General features: G+C 37.2%; 1 protein-coding gene across 3 annotated transcripts in view; it reads left to right on the forward strand.

Annotated features, from left to right (window-relative positions):
- Positions 1-20,475, forward strand: part of HNF4A (hepatocyte nuclear factor 4 alpha) — a 70,794-nt gene that overhangs the window by 39,498 nt on the left and 10,821 nt on the right. For 2 of the 3 annotated variants that reach the window (XM_039351285.1, XM_039351286.1), the window contains exons 2-6: positions 10,185-10,359; positions 11,172-11,266; positions 14,668-14,774; positions 16,076-16,231; positions 19,846-19,933. In XM_039351285.1, the coding sequence (XP_039207219.1) occupies positions 10,185-10,359; positions 11,172-11,266; positions 14,668-14,774; positions 16,076-16,231; positions 19,846-19,933 (621 nt within the window). Of the gene's footprint in view, positions 1-2,481; positions 3,117-10,184; positions 10,360-11,171; positions 11,267-14,667; positions 14,775-16,075; positions 16,232-19,845; positions 19,934-20,475 lie in introns of those variants that run through there. The other variant, XM_039351284.1, reaches the window with a different exon arrangement.

Consider the following 20,475-nt stretch of genomic DNA (forward strand, 5'->3'; position numbering starts at 1 on the left):
TATGATTTTTATTTTTATGTGATTCAGAGGAATTCTTGGAATTAAAAAAAAATCAAAATGGGCATTACACAGCGAAGAGAAAAAGCCCAATTAGTAGCCAAAAGGTGAAAATTGACAAACATGTTTAAAAGAAAATAGGTTGTAAAGAACAAAGCAAAGCTTTTAACAGCCAGAAGGTCCAGTTAAATTAATTGGAAGAATCTTAACTGGATTGTCTAGATGTATTTCCTTGGACAATCAATTTCTTGGGCCATAAACTAGTCAAAGCCAGTTCTGAAAGGGTGCAGATATACTGTATATGAATAAAGTTAAACTGAGTGATTGAGTATTCTCTCCCTTTCAGGTTTTTATTACCTGCTGTCAGTTTTTTATTTAGGACTGTGGCCCTATAATTCTACTATTCAAGGGACATGGAATTAAGACATTTACAATATTGTCAGCTGGAGAATCTGCTACTATTCTGTAGAACTGATAGAGCATCGGCATATTGTTGCTATGTCCAACTCCTTAAGGAGATATAGAAGGGCAACATATGATGTTTCTCAAAGACCTATGGGAACAGGATGTGCCTGTATCAGGCTAAAATGACAATAAGTCCTATTTTGATCCAATTCATTTATTAATATATAATTTCATCTGCAATACAATAACTTGGGAACTTTACCAATTTTTCCATGCCTTGTTGTTGTTTTTTGGGCTGCTGCAGGCTTAAACAGGAAAGCATAACTCAACAGCAGTAGATAGAATAGAATAGAATAGAATAGAATAGAATAGAATAGAATAGAATAGAATAGAATAGAATAGAATAGAAGCTGGAAGGGACCTTGGAGGTCTTCTAGTCCAGCCCCCTGCTCGAGCAGGAGAACCTATACAATTTCAAACAAGTGACTGTCTAGCCTCTTTTTAAAAACCTCCAGTGATGAAGCACCCACAATGTCTGAAGGCAAGCTGTTCCAGTGGTTAATTCTCCTCACTGTTAGGAAGTTTCTCCTTAATTCCAGGTTGCTTCTCTCTTTGGTCAGTTTCCGACCATTGTTTCTTGTCTTGCCCTCTGGTACTTTGGAGAATAGTTTGACACCCTAAAGACAACTTAAGATTGCTTCTCTCTCATGGGCTCAGGGGAAAGTGAAAGCGATATCATAGGAGCATAGCAGAAAAAAATATGTTGCCAAGGCTTATTGTACCAAGCAAAAGTAGGGAAATACTCTGCATTGAGCAGTAGAAACATAATCAATATTCTTTTTTGTCTTGAGTGTAGATGATTTTGCCCACAAAAGCAAGTAGCAAGACTTGGTTATAACCTCAAAAAGCACTGGTGCCTGGTAGCATCATTCAACTTTTATCAGTCTAGATTATCATATTATGTTTGGTGAACTAAAAATTCAAGATAAGATCTCTTGCTGTCATTTTTACACTTTAAAAATAGTAGCAGGTTCAGGTAAGTAGTGCTAGAAGTAGGGCATTTTATTTTGTCACCCGCACCATATCAGTGATTCAAACTGTTTCCTGAAAAAGCTTCTACCAGTACCAGCCTAGGGGATACAAACAGTGGTGGGATTCAGCCAGTTTGCACCAGTTCGACAGAACCGGTAGCTAATTTTTTGTTGTCCAGGCCCAGAATGGACTTCCAGAAATGGCATCCACACAGAGACCCGGTTGTTCACATATTTGAATCCCACTACTGGGTACAAAACTTTTTCTCAGCAGAAGATTCTACTTTTTTCAGGGAATAAGTCAATTATTTCAAGTGGGACAATCCATATGACAAGTGGTGGATGGAGATTTTTTTTATTGAAATATGTGGATCTTTTAACTATGGGAAGTCTGTTTTAGGACTCACAGTACCTAATTTATGTTTGCCATCTGAAAATAGTGAAAAGATTAACATGGGGTGCAAAATGATTAGAAAGTCTCCTTGAAAACTTGAGGCTGTAGGATGCCAACCCTTATATATGTCCTAATCACAAAAAAAGGAGGGAAGGGCAGAGAAAGACCAGACAGTTTCCTATATTATACTACCCGGGTTCAGAGGAGTTGGTCAGCTTGTTCAGGAAAATGATTAAGGGGAAACAATGGATGCCACTGCTCCAAGCTAGTCTAGATCTCTTTCAACTGTTCTTACCTCCTAAACAAGAATCTTTGAATCTTCTGCATTAGATGTCACCTGGCTCAAATCCTGTGTACCTTTTGAGCTGAGAGGATCACCAGGAAGGTGGGGGTTGGGAATCCGTGGACACAGTCAGTGTTGCATTTTGCATTTATGTGTCTGGCACTGAAAGATGTATCGTAGGTAAATGCTGTGGAAGGAGTTGTTGATAATGAAGTCAGAGCTCGTAAAACATGATTTTATAGGGAAGTAAAATGAAAGTTCCACATTGTTCCTGTGTGTCTCAGTGTGTAAATTACCATTCTGATGACCTTCATCCAACAGAGAAATGACAGGGCGTGGGATTAGGGAAGAGAAGAGAGGAAGAGAAAGAGTAGTTGGAAGGATAGGACAGCAGTTCCAGATGGAAGATGGAAATTGTATTCTACCTTTCAGAAGTGATCCTTGCAGCTTCTGCTACCAATAAAGTAATCTTAATAATGACACCTTAGGTTCCACACTGCACTGGGGAAAGCTGAGTGTAGCTAGCAGGCCCTTTGCTATGCTTTTTCACCTGTCCTGGAGCAGAAATCAGCAACAAGCTGGTGACGAAGCCTGTCATAAACAATCGTCAACAGGGAATAGAGAGGGAGAGAAGCAAAGCAGAAAGAAATAAGAGGCTGAGCGCAGCAGTGTTCACTAGTGGGTGAGATGATTAACGATTAACCCCCCTTGCCTCCTGCCTCCACCCATTTGGGTAGTATAGGCCTTGAAGTGCAGCAGATTCTTTCAGAGAAATATCTGAAATAAAGGCCAACAGATAGGGGACGCCGGCAAAATCAGTTGGAGAGTTGAGAGGGCCAATAACCTCTGGCTGTGGAATCACTGCAATCTGGCCCGTGTTTGCAGATGATAATGCGCCTTTCCAAAGCCCTGATAGACATGGAGATGGCAGATTACAGTGCAGCTTTAGATCCTGCATATACGACATTGGAGTTTGAGAACATGCAAGTCTTGGCAATGGGCAGTGGTAAGTCCATTTCAGAATGTTGTTTTTCTCTATCAAAGTTGGGGTCGGGACAGGAAAGATTCAGAAGTCAATTTATTTTTTTACAGCAGCCAGATAATGTGGAGCAAACATGATTACAGTATGCTTAGTTCCATCCTCCACCTATGTAAAAGCCTGGCAGTGGAGGAGGTTTTGGTCCTCCAGGCACAAATATTTTCCCCAAAAGATTTTGTCTGGGACTCTACTTGGTTTAATCAGCTGACATTTCACAGGACAGTTGCGGTATAGGACTCAAAGCCCTATTATTGTTTTCTCTTGCAATATACACAAAATTGGCTGGGGAAAACATAGGAAGAAGCCCCAGAAAGAAGCAGGGTTGGGAAGTATACAAGAAAAATAAATGAAATGGGTTGGTTGTTCCCGTAGGAGTAGGTTTTAAAAGAAGGAATGCAACACCTAACTTTTTATTGTTCAAAAAGTAGTTGGAGTTCAAGAGCCTATCAGGAAATGAAATTATTTTTTTGGTAGAGTTATACCAATGAAAACTACCAATAATAATCTGCAGTTAGAGTGAGGCATGATACTATGCGTTCGTATTTGTGAATAAGACTCCATAAATATAATTGATTCTAAATTATGTTTAGAATTATAATTGATATAATTCTAAATGTGTACACAATCCCACACATGGAATTGTGGTGATATATGATTATGATTATTGCCTTTATTACTATTATCATTTCATGCAGTAATGTAGCTGAATAATTTAAAAAATATTTTCTATTGTCTTCGTATAACACTTTCACACTTCATGTAGAATTTTACAAGAAGTTATCATTACTACTTCTGTTATGATTAGTTACACGTTCAGTCTGTTTTCTCATATTATGCATTTTTTTGCTTAAAAGCTGTGGTCTTTCCCTTGATCCTTTTCTTTATTTTAAAGAAGCCTCAATGAGTCTGATAGCTTCAGTGGCATTCATTGAAATTCAGAACTTTCTACTATTTGGAAAACAGCATGCTATGAAATAAAAAAATGGGCTAGTTTATAATAACGTTTTTCCTGTTTTTAGAGAGATGTATTCTATGTTTTCTGGAAATCGTATCTGATTTCCTTACTGTCATACAACGTTTTAGGATATCTTAAATGGAAATACAGTAGTATGGCTGAACATAAATATGTAATTATGGAAGATGTTCTAGGGAGAACCATAAAGACATTCCCAGCTTCCTCTCAAAACTACAATTCCCAGTTTTCTTTAGAGAGTATCTATTGAAGGTTTAGTGATCATTGTCTCAATCTTTTATTTGGAATATTACTGCCAATTTTTCATTCTTACATTTTTGAAATATCTAAGTATTAACATTATAAGCTAATGTTTAAAAGCTAATAATTAAGATAGGTGACTAAAATGAAAGTTATGTTTCTGAAAGGTATGTACAACGTAGCTCTCCAAACTACTAAACATTAATAATGAATGAGTATTCAGCATGTTCAATTTTTTCTCCCTTTACTCATGGTGAGATTTTTACAATTTTTTGTACAGTAGCTTGAATACAGTATCTAGGGTCACCACATCATTTGCATTGACATTTGGGTGTGGCTGTTGCTGACACCTGCTGGAAAATGACTGAAGTGGGGAAGAGTCCTCTCTACATAAATATATCTTGCACCCTGTTCTTCATTTTGTAAAACTTTACCAAACTATTAAAGGCTATTAACTGCACAATCCTATCACATTCTGAATATGTGTAACTGCTAAAAAGATAAATGCAATTATGGATGCATATAATTATAAAGTATACATGCATCCATCCAATCAATCAGAATACAGCTGGAAGTTTTGGAGGTTTTCTGGTCCAACCCCTTGCTCAAGCAGGAGACCCTATATCATTCCAGACAAGTGACTGTCCAATCACTTCTTAAAAACCTCCAGTGATGATACACCTGCAACTTCTGAGGGAAAGCTGTTCCACTGGTTAATTGTCCTCACTGTTAGGAAGTTTCTCATTAGTTCCAGGTTGCTTCTCTCCTAGATTAGTTTCCATCCATTGTTTCTTGTCCTGCCTACAAGTGCTTTGGTAAATAAGTTGACCCCTTCCTTTTTGTGGCAGCCCCTCAAATACTGGAATACTGCTATCATGTTATCCCTAGTCCTTCTTTTCTCTAGACTAGCCAAACCCAAATCCTACAACCGTACTTCATATGTTTTAGTCTCCAGGCCTTTAATCATCTTTGTTTCCATTGAAACTAATCCACTGAAATGTAATTTTCAAGTCAAAGGAAACAATAATTCTTTTATTGTCTACATTGGTCAGACTCCCCTCTGTTCATTTGTGATTACTGTGTTTTAAGGAAGATTCATAGAAACTGCAAAAAGCAAAGTAAAAAGCAAATAGAGATGATCAAATAAAACAAATCTTATGAGAATAGGCTTAGGAAAATGGGTATCTTTAATCTTAAAATACAAAGGGGGAGGTGTTGGGATATAATGCAAGTAACTGTCAACTTACAACCACAATTGAGCCCAAAATTTCTGTTGCCAAGTGAGACATTTGTTAAGTGAGTTTTGTCTCATTTTACGACTTTTCTTGCCACAGTTGTTAAGTGGATCACTGCAGTTGATAAGTTAGTAACATGTTTGTTAAGTGAACCTGGCTTCCCCGTTGACTTTGCTTGTTAGAAGTTTGCAAAAGGTGATCACATGACCCTAGGACACTGCAGCCATTATAAATATGAGTCAGTTGCTAAGTGTCTGAATTTTGATCATGTGACCATGGGGCTGCTGCAACAGCCGTAAGTGTGAAAAACAGTCATAAGCCACTTTTTCAAGTGATGTAACTTCAAATGGTCACTAAATGACTTGTTGAAAGTCAAGGATTACTTGTAATCCTTTCCAAGTTCTTGAAGAAATATCATATCAACATTCCTGACTTTGTCATCTAGGAGTCTGAGACACAGAATAACAGTCTTAAATTACTGAACAGTGCATTCCAGTTGAATGTGGAGAAACTTCATCAGAGTAAAAGAGTTCCACTGTGCAGCCAATCACCAAAGCCACTCTGTAAGAATTTGCCAGTTGGCTAATGCATGCAGATAAATGCATAAATACGACAAACAACTTTCCCAAGAACTGATCACAAAGCACTGATCTCACCAGGGAGAGTCTGCAAAATAACAGTCTATTTGATTTATGATACAATGAACTCTTTATCTTGTTTTCTTTCCCTTTACACCTATCATTTAATTACTTGGTACAATTTGCTGTACAGCATAGCTGCTTGGTTATATAAGTGACCAAAGAAATGCCAAGCTATTATCAGATCTTTATCATCTTTTTTTTCCACTGTCTTCTTCATTTTGTAGTTTCACATTTTCTATCAGAATTTCCCTTTTCTCTTGGAGATGTTTGCTGGACAATTAGGATCAGTTGGTACAAAGAAGGAATAATTACTTAACTCTTTAAATTTTTTATTGCAAAATATTGTGAAAAAGTATGCAGTAATCAAATGTGCACACTCATCATTGCTAGCAGCATCACCCATTAACCTACTTTGCTTGCTATTCCAGAAGAGGAGAAGGTAATTTTATGGATAGGAATCCATACTACTAATAATAATAGAGTTGGAAGGGACCTTGGAGGTCTTCTAGTCCAACCTCCTGCCCAGGCAGGAAACCCTATACCATTTCAAACAAATGATTGTCCAGTCTCTTCTTAAAAACTTCCAGTGATGAAGCACCCACAACTTCTGGAGGCAGGTTGTTCCACTGATTAATTGTTCTAACTGTCAGGACATTTCTCCTTAGTTCCAGATTGCTTCTCTCTTTGATTAGTTTCCATCCATGGCTTCCATCCAATGTGCAAATGAGTAGAAAATACGTTTGCAGTGGAAAGAGAAGTTCTGAATTACAAACCTAACACATATAGAGAAATAGTCTTCTAGGAAAATAGTCTTTAAGGAAAATACAAATAGGTCACATAAGAAGATAATCCTTACTCCATTATATTTATTCACTAATGTCAATGCTTTTTAAACTTTTTCAGAACAACTTCTGAAAGTCTTGGATTAGCTAGCATCTTGACCAGCAGAAACCCAAACACAGTTGAGAAAATCATGGATGAGTTATTAAGATTGATATTGTTGATTATTTATGGCATCATTAATGTACATGAGGAAGGAGATTATTTGGATGTCTGGCAATCAGGCTTAGGATTCAGTAAAGAAATCAGTCATGCTTGTAAATGATCTTTTGAGATACTGGAATTGGAGGAGTACAATCCTCCTGGTTCTCCTTGATCTCTTGGAGGCTTTCAATATCATCGACTTAGCTTGTATCGTTACTTTTCATGGGAACAGGCTGAACCCTGGAAGAGGGAGTTCCTGGTTAGGGCTTATCTATGTTACTAATTTCTCTCTCACCCCCTCTCCTCCACCCATACTATCAAAACAGAGTACTGACTCACTTTGCAAGGCAGTTGGAACAATGTAAATGAAATGTACTTGGCAGAAGGTGCATGTCTCTTAATTTTGCTAACCACTTAGCTGCTTTCAGCACTGTTGATGATGCTATCCTACATTATTTGGTCAATATGGAATGGAGGTTTCTGATGGGTTTAACTCATAAAGTTATGGTAGAAGACTATTGCTTAACCCCTTGATGTATGCAGTTCCTCAATATTGTGTTCTTTAGTTTTGACATGGAACTACTGAGTGGATCATTTGAAGTTTCAGAGCTGATTCTATGTTAATAGTATCCAATTGTCTCTTGTTTTCAAATAATGGCAAGGGGAATTGAGGAAATGCTCAAACATTATCTGATCACAGTAAAGAACTGCTTGAGGGTGAACAACCTGAGGTTCTGTACAGACTGCATATTAGTCAACTGGCATCTCAGGATTTGGGACCATGCCTCTTCTGGGTAATAGCCTTTGTGTGAACAGACTAAGGTTTAAAACTTGGCACCAAGTTTGCTTTTGTAAAATACTGTGGTGGTAACAATAATCAGGAGTACTGCTGCTGCTGAAGCAATTGCATCTCTTTATGGAGAAAGAGAACAGTTCTAACTTCAGTGATTCAGAGCTTATTACGTGTTTATATTTCTGTTTGAAAATTACAGCTATCATCAAATGTTCAGTAGTATTGTTAGTCATGTATTTTACATACTGTTTAACACTGAAATAATTGAATTGGCTTCCATTTTATTTCTAAACCTAATGTTTAGAAGTGTTGATTATTTCCTAAAAGCCCCAAATGTCTTGGGAGAAAAGCACATGTGAGTGATCTCTTTTTTCCATATGAAACTGCCTATGATTTGCAGTTCAGTTGCTTATTCCACTTTCTAAAAAAGAGTGGATTTGTACAAAACTACAAGGTAAAATGCCTAGGCACTAAAGAGCCAAAATGCAAACTCAAATATCTTTATTACTACAGCAGAATTATAAATAAGCCAGGAAGAGGAAATAAATGTTTTCAACATATTTTATAACACAAATAAATATTTGTAAAAGTGGCATTCACTATAAATATGCCTGTGGATCAAATCAAAATCCCTGAACAAGGTGACTAAAAACATCTCATAAACATCTGAGACTCACTACATATGGAGATATAAATGAGTTGGATGAATACTCAAAGAATAACCACCCATAGAGTAACAATTGTAGAGAGATTAAGTAAATTCCATCATCTTTTATTGGTTAATGTTATTGGTTAATGTTACTCTACTTCATTGTATTAAAGCTCTCTTTCCTTTTTGTTTCTGTTTTTAATTGATATATTTATTTTTATCTTGTTGGGCATTCATTTTAATTGTACACTGCTTTCTGAGCACTGGGCAAAAGGATTATGCATAAATATAAGAGATTAGTTAACATTATTTATGATTGCATTGTTGACCTAGTTTGAATCTCAACATTGTCACTCTTTTGTTCCAGAATATTTTATCTGCACGTGGGCACAGATTTTTTTCTCCCCATTGGAAAGTGCCTCTCATGCCTCTGTTTCCTAGCTTGCATTTCATACACACAGCATACTGGAGAGGAGCCCCAAAATGGAGTTTTGATTACTTTCAAGATTGGCTGTATAGCACAGGATTTGCTTATCTGATGTCATGTTGAAAGGAAGGGCTTTGAAGCTTCTTTATTTTGATAATAGTTAACAAACTTCACAGGCTTACTGACTGGTGCCATGGTGAAAGGAAGGCTCCTTGTAATCACATTAAATTGGCAACTGCCCCTACAAATGATCCCATAGCCTGTCAGGAAGAATGCTTCTACAGACCACCAAATGCACAGGTGGACAAATTCCTACACCACATTTTGGGGCAAGAATTGTTAGAAATTTTTCTTCTCCTCATGCCTGCTCCACATCCTTTCTTGAAAAAGAAGGGGTGGCTATTACTTTATAGAGTTTAGAAGCTGGAGTTGTTCTTACATTTGAAGTGAAATAAGTGAAAGCTGATTGATTTGTGTTCTCTGTGTTCAGCATTTGACTACCTGGGGTTAAAATAATGATTGGCTGAAGATGCTGTTTGTCGACTGTAGACTTACAAAGTGTGTGGACTCAAGGGTATATGCTGTCCCTAGGCCACATTGACTGATGGGGCAACCTCTCATTGATGTGAAGGTTTGCATTTTTAGAATGATTCAGAAGGAGGATTGACGCCCTGTGCCTTAGTTTAAAGCAGGGATCCCTAACCCCCGATCCATGGACTGGCACCAGGCTGCAGCATGCCAGAAACATGCCACAAACAAGCAAAGCTCCATCTGGGAGATCCAGGCAACAAACCTCCCACCACAGCACCAGTCCCTGAGGCCTAAAAGGTTGGGGGTCACTGGTCTATAGCATATGTTTGCAAGCATATAGATAATATTAGTTTGAATAAATACAATATTTGATTTGCAGATGATGAATACAAAATGAGGAAAATGCAGGTTTGATTTAATATGCATTAGGACAATGTGTTGGAAAACTGAATGGATCAGACAGCTTCTTAAAGCTGCTGGTTTTATATGAACTCATATACCCCTAGTGATTTCTTGACTTAATGTGTGTTCATGATTGCTTCCTACATATCTTCTTACACAGACACTTCCCCATCTGATGTTACAAATCTTAATGCTTCTAACAACATTGGAGCCAGTGTGTTATGTGCCATTTGTGGAGATCGTGCTACAGGGAAGCATTATGGAGCATCCAGTTGTGATGGCTGCAAAGGGTTCTTCAGAAGAAGTGTCAGGAAGAACCATATGTATTCTTGCAGGTAAAGAAGGCAGAGTGAACAGAAAGTTTACTAAAATGATAAAATAAATTGTTAACATTTCAAGGGTAACAATTCTTTCCTGAATCAAGAACTATATCAAAGAGAAGGAAGGGAAAGAAGTAAATTCATTTAGCTTGGAGAATAGAAGAAAAAGGAATTGAGAGCATGATGTCATCCTTCAAGAACATTAAGTGTGATCCTATAAAAAAAAAGACCAAAAGATTGTTTTCAGTTGTTTTAAATTGATAAGTTTAGATCTACTGAGCTTCAGGAGAGTAGAAAAGGAAAGATTTTATAAATGTCATAAAAAGCAGTTTTGAGAACAAAACCAATTAGCAACTAAGAAGTCTCTTGCTAGACTTTTAATAGAAAAGGATGAAGATCCACCTATCATGGATAGATTTCCTGCATCAAGCTTGAGATTGAAACATAAGGCCTCAAGCATAACCTTGAGACTGAAATACAAGGCCCCAACTCTGATTCCAAATCTGATGAAATGAAAAGAATATCCCTGGGTTTCATCCTCTTTTTTAACACTCATTTATCCTTGGTCTGCATTTTCACTTAGCCTACAAGAGCATTTTTAACTTGGCTAAGAAACTGGGAAGAACTGTCTGGAAAAGGCAAGATATAGAACAGCTGTAAGAAAAACGAAGGATCTTTTCTGATATTTGGTATCCAATGTACAATATCAAAAGGCTGAAATTTGCACCATATCTCATAGTGTATTATTACAGCAAACTTAATTTACTCTGTGTTAAAATTATAGATTGATTTATTTTCAAATCATGTCTTTATCCTTCCCTTTGCAGGTTTAATAGACAGTGTGTTGTAGACAAGGACAAAAGGAATCAGTGTCGATATTGTAGGCTAAAAAAATGTTTCCGAGCAGGAATGAAGAAAGAAGGTAAGATCCTTTCAGGAATCAACAACTGAGTTTGTTTGTTCATTGTGTAACTATGCTATAAACAGTTTTGAAGACTGCTGTGTAGTTTATCAGATTCTATATAGAAGGTAGCCATTTCCCTCTTCCACATCTGACAGGAGCTTGGATGATATATCTGAGAATGAGTATGAAATAATAATTAAAGTGTTGGACTTGAGTTGGAAAGATTTAGGTTTAAGTCACTACTTGAACATAGGTTCACTGAATAACTTCCTCAAGCCAATCTATTTGCTGGGATTGTTGAGAAGGTAAAAAGAGGGAAGTCTCCTATAAGTACTGCCATGTGGTAAAAGGAAAGGCAAGGCATACTGTTTGCTAGACAGTATGGGGGAGTATCTTAGTGAATCTTAAATGATGTATCACAGGCAATATAGACAGATAATCTGTTTAATTGAGGTAGATGGATTTATAACTATGACCAGCAGAAACATAATCCAAGATATCAAAGCAATTATGACAATGGTTGTTCTTCATTTCATCTGAAAATTCAAATATCCCCTTTTTTCTGCCTCTGAAAATGTAGATAAGAGAGATTTTTTTTTTTCCAGTTTTGCTGTCAGAGATCATAATACCACTGGAAGGGACTATCTGGATAGAACACAATTAATAGCTGTTGTTTGCCATCTGAATTATTGTCTGGGAAAAATAGGAATAGGGAAAAAAATCATTCAGATTTCCAAAAAGTAAATGATCGTTATTATTGCATCACAAATCTACAAAGTGCTTTGATTCGTTGGAACACAACATCCAAAGCAGACGAGGACAGGTTTTTTTACAGTAAAGTTCACATGAACAGTAGTATCAAATTACAAATTGGCAGTTCTCATACACATATATGTGCACCTAGAAATACAAAGGTTGTCATTGTTGGAATGGCTATGATGGATCTTAAGAAGACATTGCTAGAATATCTCTCTTGGTAATCCTAAATTTGATTCTTTTCCTTTTAATTTGCAATTTGCCTGCATTAAGATTGTTAGAAAGTGGCACAGCTCTCTACCTCTTCCAGCCAAGGGTGCCGGCAGTAGCAATGGCAATGGCAATAGAACAGGAAAAGGGTAGGCTTGGAAATTTGGGGCACCTGTAATAAGCCACCATCAGCAACAACAAAATAATAAAACTTCAGAAGCTGCAAATAGGTTTACACTATTTATCCTGGTATAAATGCTTAATATGAATGATGATTTAGAACAGAAACAAGGAAGCATTTCATACATAGTTAACTTATGAAATTTGCTGCCAGTCCATGGATTTATGGCTGCTATTTTAGTTTGCTTTAAAGGCAAGCTCAGGCTCACTCTGTGTTCCCTCCAGGATTAAAGGCAGTCTGCCTCTGAATTGACAGTTATAAGGAGGAAAGCGGTGGAAGAGGGGCTCCCATTTTCTGACTTAGTACATCCTTAGGCCTATAGTTAGCTACTGTGAAACAGGATGCTGTTCTTCATATTCCTACATATGGATGTGCTAAACTACATCTGGTGAAGTGGATTCTTGTCCACAAAGCTTGTGTGCTAGTCCTTGTGTGATCCTTTAAAATGCCACAAAATAGATTATTTCCTGGGATGAGAGTTTAGTAGGCAACTGTGCTTTTTCAATTGTATCTCACTGTTCTTTAGGGCTGGTGGAAACCAGCCGTAATGAGGGAGCTGTCCACCTTATGCTACAATAAAACTTTCCACTTTTAAGTGGCAATAAGACTTTGGGTTGGCTTTCATGCATCCTGTCATGATAGCTAATGCTTAGATGTTACCAATACTTAACATTAGTAGCCAAAGAACAAGTGTTCCTAACAATGTGGCTCCATTTTGCTTGGATAGTGAAATCCTCATATCTGTCCAGAATGCCTGCTCAACTTGTATTTTCCTGTTAATATTCAATAGAAGTTACATTGGGTCCATGACCAGCTAAATACTGAGTAAACATTTAGGATACATCATGCTGTGACTGAGCTCCTGGGTTCCTGATAACACACACCATAACCTTGAGTCCTCCTATTAATAGCTGCTGACTGCAGAGTTTTCATTTCAGTATAGCCTCATTATAACTCTGTTATTGAGCTGATTGGAAAATAAATCTGAGAAGCACTGCTTGTAACAGTAACAATCAGATATCGCTTAAGAGAGATATTCTTGTGATTAGTCGAGAGAGAGTGAAAGTATCTGATTACTAGAGTTGATAACTTAGGTACTTCTTGGACTTGTTAAGGGTAATCTCTTCCTGGGCCTTAGCCAAGTAATCATAGCCGATCACAAGCCTGATCCGGAAATATTAGAATACATTTTCGCTGGGTATGAAAAGGAACACCTCAAATGTCAAACTATTGAAACACCTTTCCCACTATATTTTTAAATTTTTTTCTAATTAATTTATAATTTTGCTCTGACTGATGAAGTTGCTTGGATAAGCAACAAAATGTCTCAGTTTAACAAAGTTCAGCCTAGTTGCCATGATTCAACCTTTAGACACCTTTGGCATGAATGACTGCATCTTCATTGACATACTTCTCCACTATCATTGAAGCCTAACATGTTTAAATATCTATTAATGTTAACTAAACTGTAAAACAAAAAGACTCAGAGGAGCAATAATAGATTTTTTTAATATTTTATGTAGAATAGCATAAACATTGCTTGTTTTTAATTAAAATACAACGCTAACGGACAACAACAAAAACTCTTCCTAGCTTTTCAGTGCAATAGCAGCTTGGGAAACAGGTAGAAGATTAAATTCATCCCACACTGCTAAAGATTTAGCCTCAAAGTCATGACATTGGTGGCATCAAGGAAAACTGTATTAGTGAAGCTGAGAAGGATTTTTTTCTCCTTTGGGTGACAGGTCAAGAGATTAAAATGTAAAAAAAAAAACCCATCCCAGTTTATTACAATTGAATTTCCTTCTTGAAAGTGCACAATAGCATATAGAGAATATAATATATGTCTACTTAATTAGCTATTATCTTGTATCATTTAATTGCTCAGCTCAAATCTTTGTGGTAGTTCAGATCAACGTCATTATCATCAGCAACAGCAGCAATGTATGTTCATTGCTTTTTTATTGGGTGAAATCCAATTTTGAATAAAACTTCCATTAAGCCTGTTGTTTCCCTTCCATCCTCATTTCCCCTATACCTGCTCTGATAGGGCATCCATCCTTCCAGTCAAAACAATGGGGGGAAAAATAGCCTCTTTCCCTATTCTTATACATTTACTGTTTTTTTTCCCATTGGAGTGAACCTGCTTGGATTCAAAGTTTTATCTTTCAGATGTAGAATATACTATAAAAAGCAAGTGCAAAATGTCATTCATGTTCCTATTGATAATATAAATGGCTTAGGTAGCTTTAATGTTGGGTTTTTATTTCAGCTGTACAAAATGAGCGTGATCGAATCAGCACTCGGCGGTCTAGCTATGAAGACAGTAGCTTACCTTCCATTAATGTTTTATTGCAAGCAGAAGTCCTTTCACAACAGGTACTTGTTTCTGTTTTGGAAAGAATTAGTATAGGCGTAATTAGAAGGCTCCCATATTCCACTGTTATATCAGTGCACATCTTAATCTGGAAAGCACGTCTATAAATATTGAATGATGCTTCTCCAAGTACACGTATATAGAGGGATTTATTTTGGAATAAACGTACAGAAGTTTCAATAGAAGAGAATATATGTAGCTCAGGGTTTAATAGTGGAGTCTGTGGTGCTCTCTGAGCTTGGTTATTTGCTTGCAGATGTTTCACTATCCAACTATGTAACATCATCAGTGCTAGCAAGTGAGGAGTTTGTTCCTTGTTTATATACAGTAGCTTTCCCTGCAAGTGTTGGTGGGGGTATGATTTTAAAATTCTCAGTCCACTGTAAAAGCACCTTAATTTCTTCTTTAACTGTTCTAGTTTCAAAGTAATGCTTTTTCTCTTCTCCTACACAAATTTATTAAAAATGCAATCTATGATGCTTTATTGACAATACTGCAAAGATAAGGTCAGAGCAAGGAACTGCCTATTAGGTATTATATGTTTCTCTCCTCCTCTCCAGTCACTGGATAACTGGGTATTACCCTCTATGGCCATTTTGTCTTAAGCTGCAGGAGAGACCAGACAACTTCAATATATGGAGTTAGCTGACTGCATAATGTCTGATTAGGGAGAACAATTGGCAGATTTCTTTCCTGCCAGCATATTACTTCGGATGCAACAGCAAATTCAACGGGCAGCCTCCAATAATAGCTGTCCTTAACTTGTTCCAAATGGCTTTATTACTCAGACTCAGCAGTCAGGGCAGAGCAGTTTATGCCACAGAATCAAGTTTTGGAGGAATGCTTGTTAACATGGCCATGAGCAAAAGTCCTACCTCTATTGTTAATGAAGTCATAACACCATTGCAACCACATCTTACATAACAATTATAAATGTTATCAGGAATTCTCTGGGTACAAAATATTGTATCTTTGCCTAATGAAAAAAAATTGCACTAGGACTATAACCTTAAGAGAAAATGCTTAGCTTATACATAGTTGTAACCAAATAAGCTACAGCTATGAATGTAGTGCATTAAATGTTAAAAGAGGTCTTGATAATAAGAGTGCATACTGTAAAAAAAAATGCATTCTCACCAATCCAAATCAGTTACTCAGGCCTCATATTTATGATTGTTTAACTGTTTAGAGGGAAATAGATTTGTGCCACTTTCAAAATGATTTTGAGGGTTCACATTAAGTTTGGCTTTCTTTCATCTTTCTATTAATAATATGAGATGGAACTCTTCTCCTTGTTTTGCAGATATCATCACCAATGTCAGGTATTAGTGGAGATATCAGAGGGAAAAAGATTGCAAATATTGCAGATGTGTGTGAGTCCATGAAGCAGCAGTTATTAGTGCTTGTGGAATGGGCCAAATATATCCCAGCCTTCTGTGAGCTTCCCCTGGATGATCAAGTGAGCTACATTTTTGCACTCTTATTCTAATGAAACTGTTGCTTCCATGTTCCATTTTCAAAACTGTAATACTGTAATTCTTTTGAGCTACATATCTGATGATCAAGCTTTACAGTTTCTATTCACTATTGTTTGTTGATATACAGTACTGTAATGCTGAATTGGTTGACAGTAATAATGGTAATCCTTAGGAAGGGCTTGGTAGTTGAATAAAAATGCCAAATCCTGACAAAACATCTGGCTGACTGCGCAACTAACCACAATAATAATAATATCTGAAAACATCTGGAGCACCACTAGAACACCATTGGCATTGACAAAATCATCATCAGTCAATTGCAAAAGGCAACTTTACTAGAAATAACTTACATCCTGCAATGATATCTTTAAAACCGTCAAACATTTGGAACCTTCTTGTAATGCCAAAGGGATAGAAATAAATGTTGATTGAATCCTCATGTATGTTTTCTTCTTTTAAAATTATTAAAATTCCACCTTCAGTCGATCACAAAAATATTTTTAAAAATGCTGTCCTCCCAAACAAAATAAAAATAATAATAGAACAAGCATTTTACCAGTGTTTCTTGAGTAAACAGTGAGATTAATCTTCTAACTCTTCTGCTTTCTATATTGAACTGAAATTTTTGGGTGCAGTGCATTTTTCCTAGCTCCTCACTCCATGATTCTGTGCTTATGGTTGGGTGATTGTCACACATCTGAATTCCACAGTACTAGTAATATTCTAAAAATTCCTCCCATATAGACACACATTTGATCAATTCATGTATAATGGAACATTTGCACCCCAATTACTTTTTCCTTGTTACTGTTTTTGTTACAGAATCACTTACTCAGTCCATTATTTTTCTAAGATTCTTTTAGCATTAGGATAGTGTTATCAGACAAATGCACCATACTCCACTTTGTCTCACACTTAAAACTGATGCCTCTGGAAAATAGCACTCTCTTCAGCTCTTTCGTTACATGATATTTCTACATGTTTGTTCAGTGCTTACATGTTGGCCCATCCCCATAAAGACAATCTTTCCCAAATCCTCCAGTTAATGTTTAGAGACTGTTTGCTGAAAAGCTGAAGTCCCAGTTGGACATTAAAAAGCATCCATGTCATACTGCGTCTTGGTGTTAACCTTTGTTTCTAAAGACTTCTTTAAAAAAAAAGATGTGAAACGGGAGATTCAGAACATTCTTGAGGCTCATTGAAGGGTATAAAGTGACACAATGCAATCATTAACAACATAGCAAGCAGGATTTTTTTAAAAAAGAAAACACTGCCTGTCCCTCACTATAGAAAAAAAATTAAAGGCATTAAAAAAATTAATTGTACCGGGGCAAGAATGCTAATTCTATTCCTAATAGATCAGTATGTGAGTAAGTGTTCTATGTTGCACTGGTCAGGCCACACTTGAAATACTGATTCCAGTTTTGGTCACCACAGTGGAAGAATGCTGAAAAGCTAGAAAGAGTAGAAAGAGCAGTAAAGATGGTAAGGAGCTTGAAGGCTAAACCCTATGAAGGTTAAAAGAGTTGGGTATGTGTAGCCTAAACAAGGCTAAACATGATACCAATCATCCAATACTTGAAGAGTTGTCATGAGGAAGAGGCTGTAGATTTATTATTCACAGTACCTGAAGCAAGAACCAGTGGGTAGAAGCTTTACAAAAAGAGACCAAAAATCTAAATAAAGAGGAATTTCCTGATACTGTACTGTATTAAGCAGTGGACCCACCTGCCTCTTGAAGTTATGGAGCTCCATTACTGGAGCTTTTCAAGCAAAGAATGGACAGTTATTATGGGGACCAATGTGTTTTTACTTGTTTATTAACTCAGCGCAGTGCATCCTTAACTAGGAACAGTGCATCCACCTAATATCCTGACCAATAGAAGAGAATTAACTGTTCTGGAAAATATTGTTCACAGCAGTCTTAGATCTGTGGAAGTGACTCCTGTAATTCAGAACACCATTTAACTATTTAGTCTTAGATTCCAGTTATAATCCAAGATGGGTGATGGTGGTGTTGATGATTATGACAATGTTGACTCCTGGCAAATCTCAGCAGTTTTCTGGGCAAAATACTGTATTTTTCAATGTATAAGATTCTATTTTTTCCTGCAAACACCCTGTTCAAAAATCAGGTGCGTCTTATACAAGTGCAGCGTCTTATACACGGAAAAATAATGGTAACCTCCGCAGCCCAGGGCATGCCTGTGTGGGTTGCCATGCCGCCTGGTGCAGGTGTTTAGCCCCTTAGGCTTGCCACTAATGGGACGGGGGAGAGGGCAAGATCGTCGGCTGGTCAAACTTCTGGATTTGCCGGCTCAGCTGTTTGGCGCTCCGCTGAACAGCTGATCGGCGCAGAGAAACTCGCATGCCAGAGTGTCTTATACAAGTGTGCGTCTTATAGATGGAAAAATATGGTATTTTCAGAAGACAATTACCGTTGTCTCCTTTCCAGGGTTGAGAGAGGCTGACTGATCCAGTTATCCAACTGGCTTTTGCTTAAGATAGGACTAGAACCTAAGTCTCACTGTTTCTAGCCTGATGCCACTATAGCAAAATGACAGTCATAGCTGAATAAATACAGTTTTTATTTATTCATTTACTTATTTACTTACTTACTTATCAAATTTATTGGTCACCCATCTTACCACAGGGTAGCTTTGCAATACTCTTTGGTAATTTACCTTTTGGTAATTTCCAATATAACTGAGACTGCCTTTAAAATTAATGAAGAAACTTCAGGTAATTCAACAGTGTAACAATCTTCACCTAGAGTTAGTGAGTTCTTTTCCATTCGAAATGTTTGAACAAAGGCTGGGATACAGTAGATACTTACAATGGACTGTAAGTTGACTTAATTTATTTCCAAGATTCTATATTTTAGGATCTCTGACTATATTGCATAGTTACTTTGCAATCTGCAGTGATTGTCGGTCTACTTCTACACAAGTTCTGATATTAATCCGCAAAGCCTAAACACCTGAAGGCTATAGTACTCAAAGAAGCACATCCACACATATTCTTTGGCCAGGACCTTACGTTCCCACCCGGTACTTCTATTCTATGAAGCAAAGCCAGTGACTATTAGAGAAAGGGTCTTTCTGGCTGTTGTACCCCAGCTCTGAAAAAGCATCCCCCCAGTTTTGTTTTAATGTTGGTTTTGACTCCAGACATTTTAAAGAGCCATTTTGGAGTTTTAGAACATTAATGCTTTGTTGCTATTTTATTGTTATTTGTATTCTTCCTTCTGATTTTTATCATATCAGTTTGAATTTTTTGCTGCCTTATATATTTTTATAGTCATTCTCTTCCCTCACTCCAGCCAAGCCTGGGAAGCATGCATGCTCTGAGTAAATAATAATAAAAAAATCCTATTCCTCCCCCAAATGCACCAGCTGAAATAAACACAGTTGCTTTGAGGGTTGTGAATACAAGGGCTCAGCTCATACTGTGTTCTCTCTAATAATATGGTTCTCAATGGGAAGATGCTTTTCTGTGCTCTTTCTTGGGGGGCACCCCTTAGCTTTCTGCCATACTCAGTATGTCTTCCTCTATCAGCCAGTAACAGTGGATCTTTGTTCCTTTGTTCCTGCAGGTGGCTTTGCTACGGGCCCACGCAGGGGAACATCTCTTATTGGGGGCAGCCAAACGCTCAATGGTGTTCAAAGACATCCTTCTGCTAGGTAAAGAGCTTCACCCATTAAAAGTTCAGTAGATTTTTCAATGTGGGGGTGGGGGGGGGTTAAAAAACAAAACAGGTGCTGGCATTTGTTGGACTTCTTGTAGTGCAATCTTGTATGTTTACTTGGCAATGTCCAACTTGCTAAAAGGGAATTATATCTAGTGAGCATGTATAGTAATGTTTCCAACCTCAGCAATTTCCAAGATTTGTGGACTTCAACTCCCAGAAGTCCTCAGCCAGCTGGGAGTTGACGTCCAATCTCTTGGCGTTGCTGAGATTGGCACACAGTGGTTTACGGGATTGTACCTTTCATCTTCTATTTGTTTTCACGTATCTATTTTAATGTGTTTAGAGACAGGCAATGATTTTAAAAGAGTAACATCTACATTGAGAGAGGTATTACTTTCTGTTCCTTTGTCCTGCTGTCATCTCTGACTTTACATTTTCTGAAGCAAGATAGCAGCTTGTTTATAGAAGTGATAGAAAGCTATATGTGTGTGGAATTGATTCCTGTTCTCCATCTTCTGCTGTTTAAAAACAAAT

This window comes from Crotalus tigris, unplaced genomic scaffold, assembly GCF_016545835.1.
Source record: "Crotalus tigris isolate CLP2741 ecotype Arizona unplaced genomic scaffold, ASM1654583v1 scf7180000018371.15429387391:27106975, whole genome shotgun sequence".
NCBI lineage: Eukaryota > Metazoa > Chordata > Lepidosauria > Squamata > Viperidae > Crotalus > Crotalus tigris.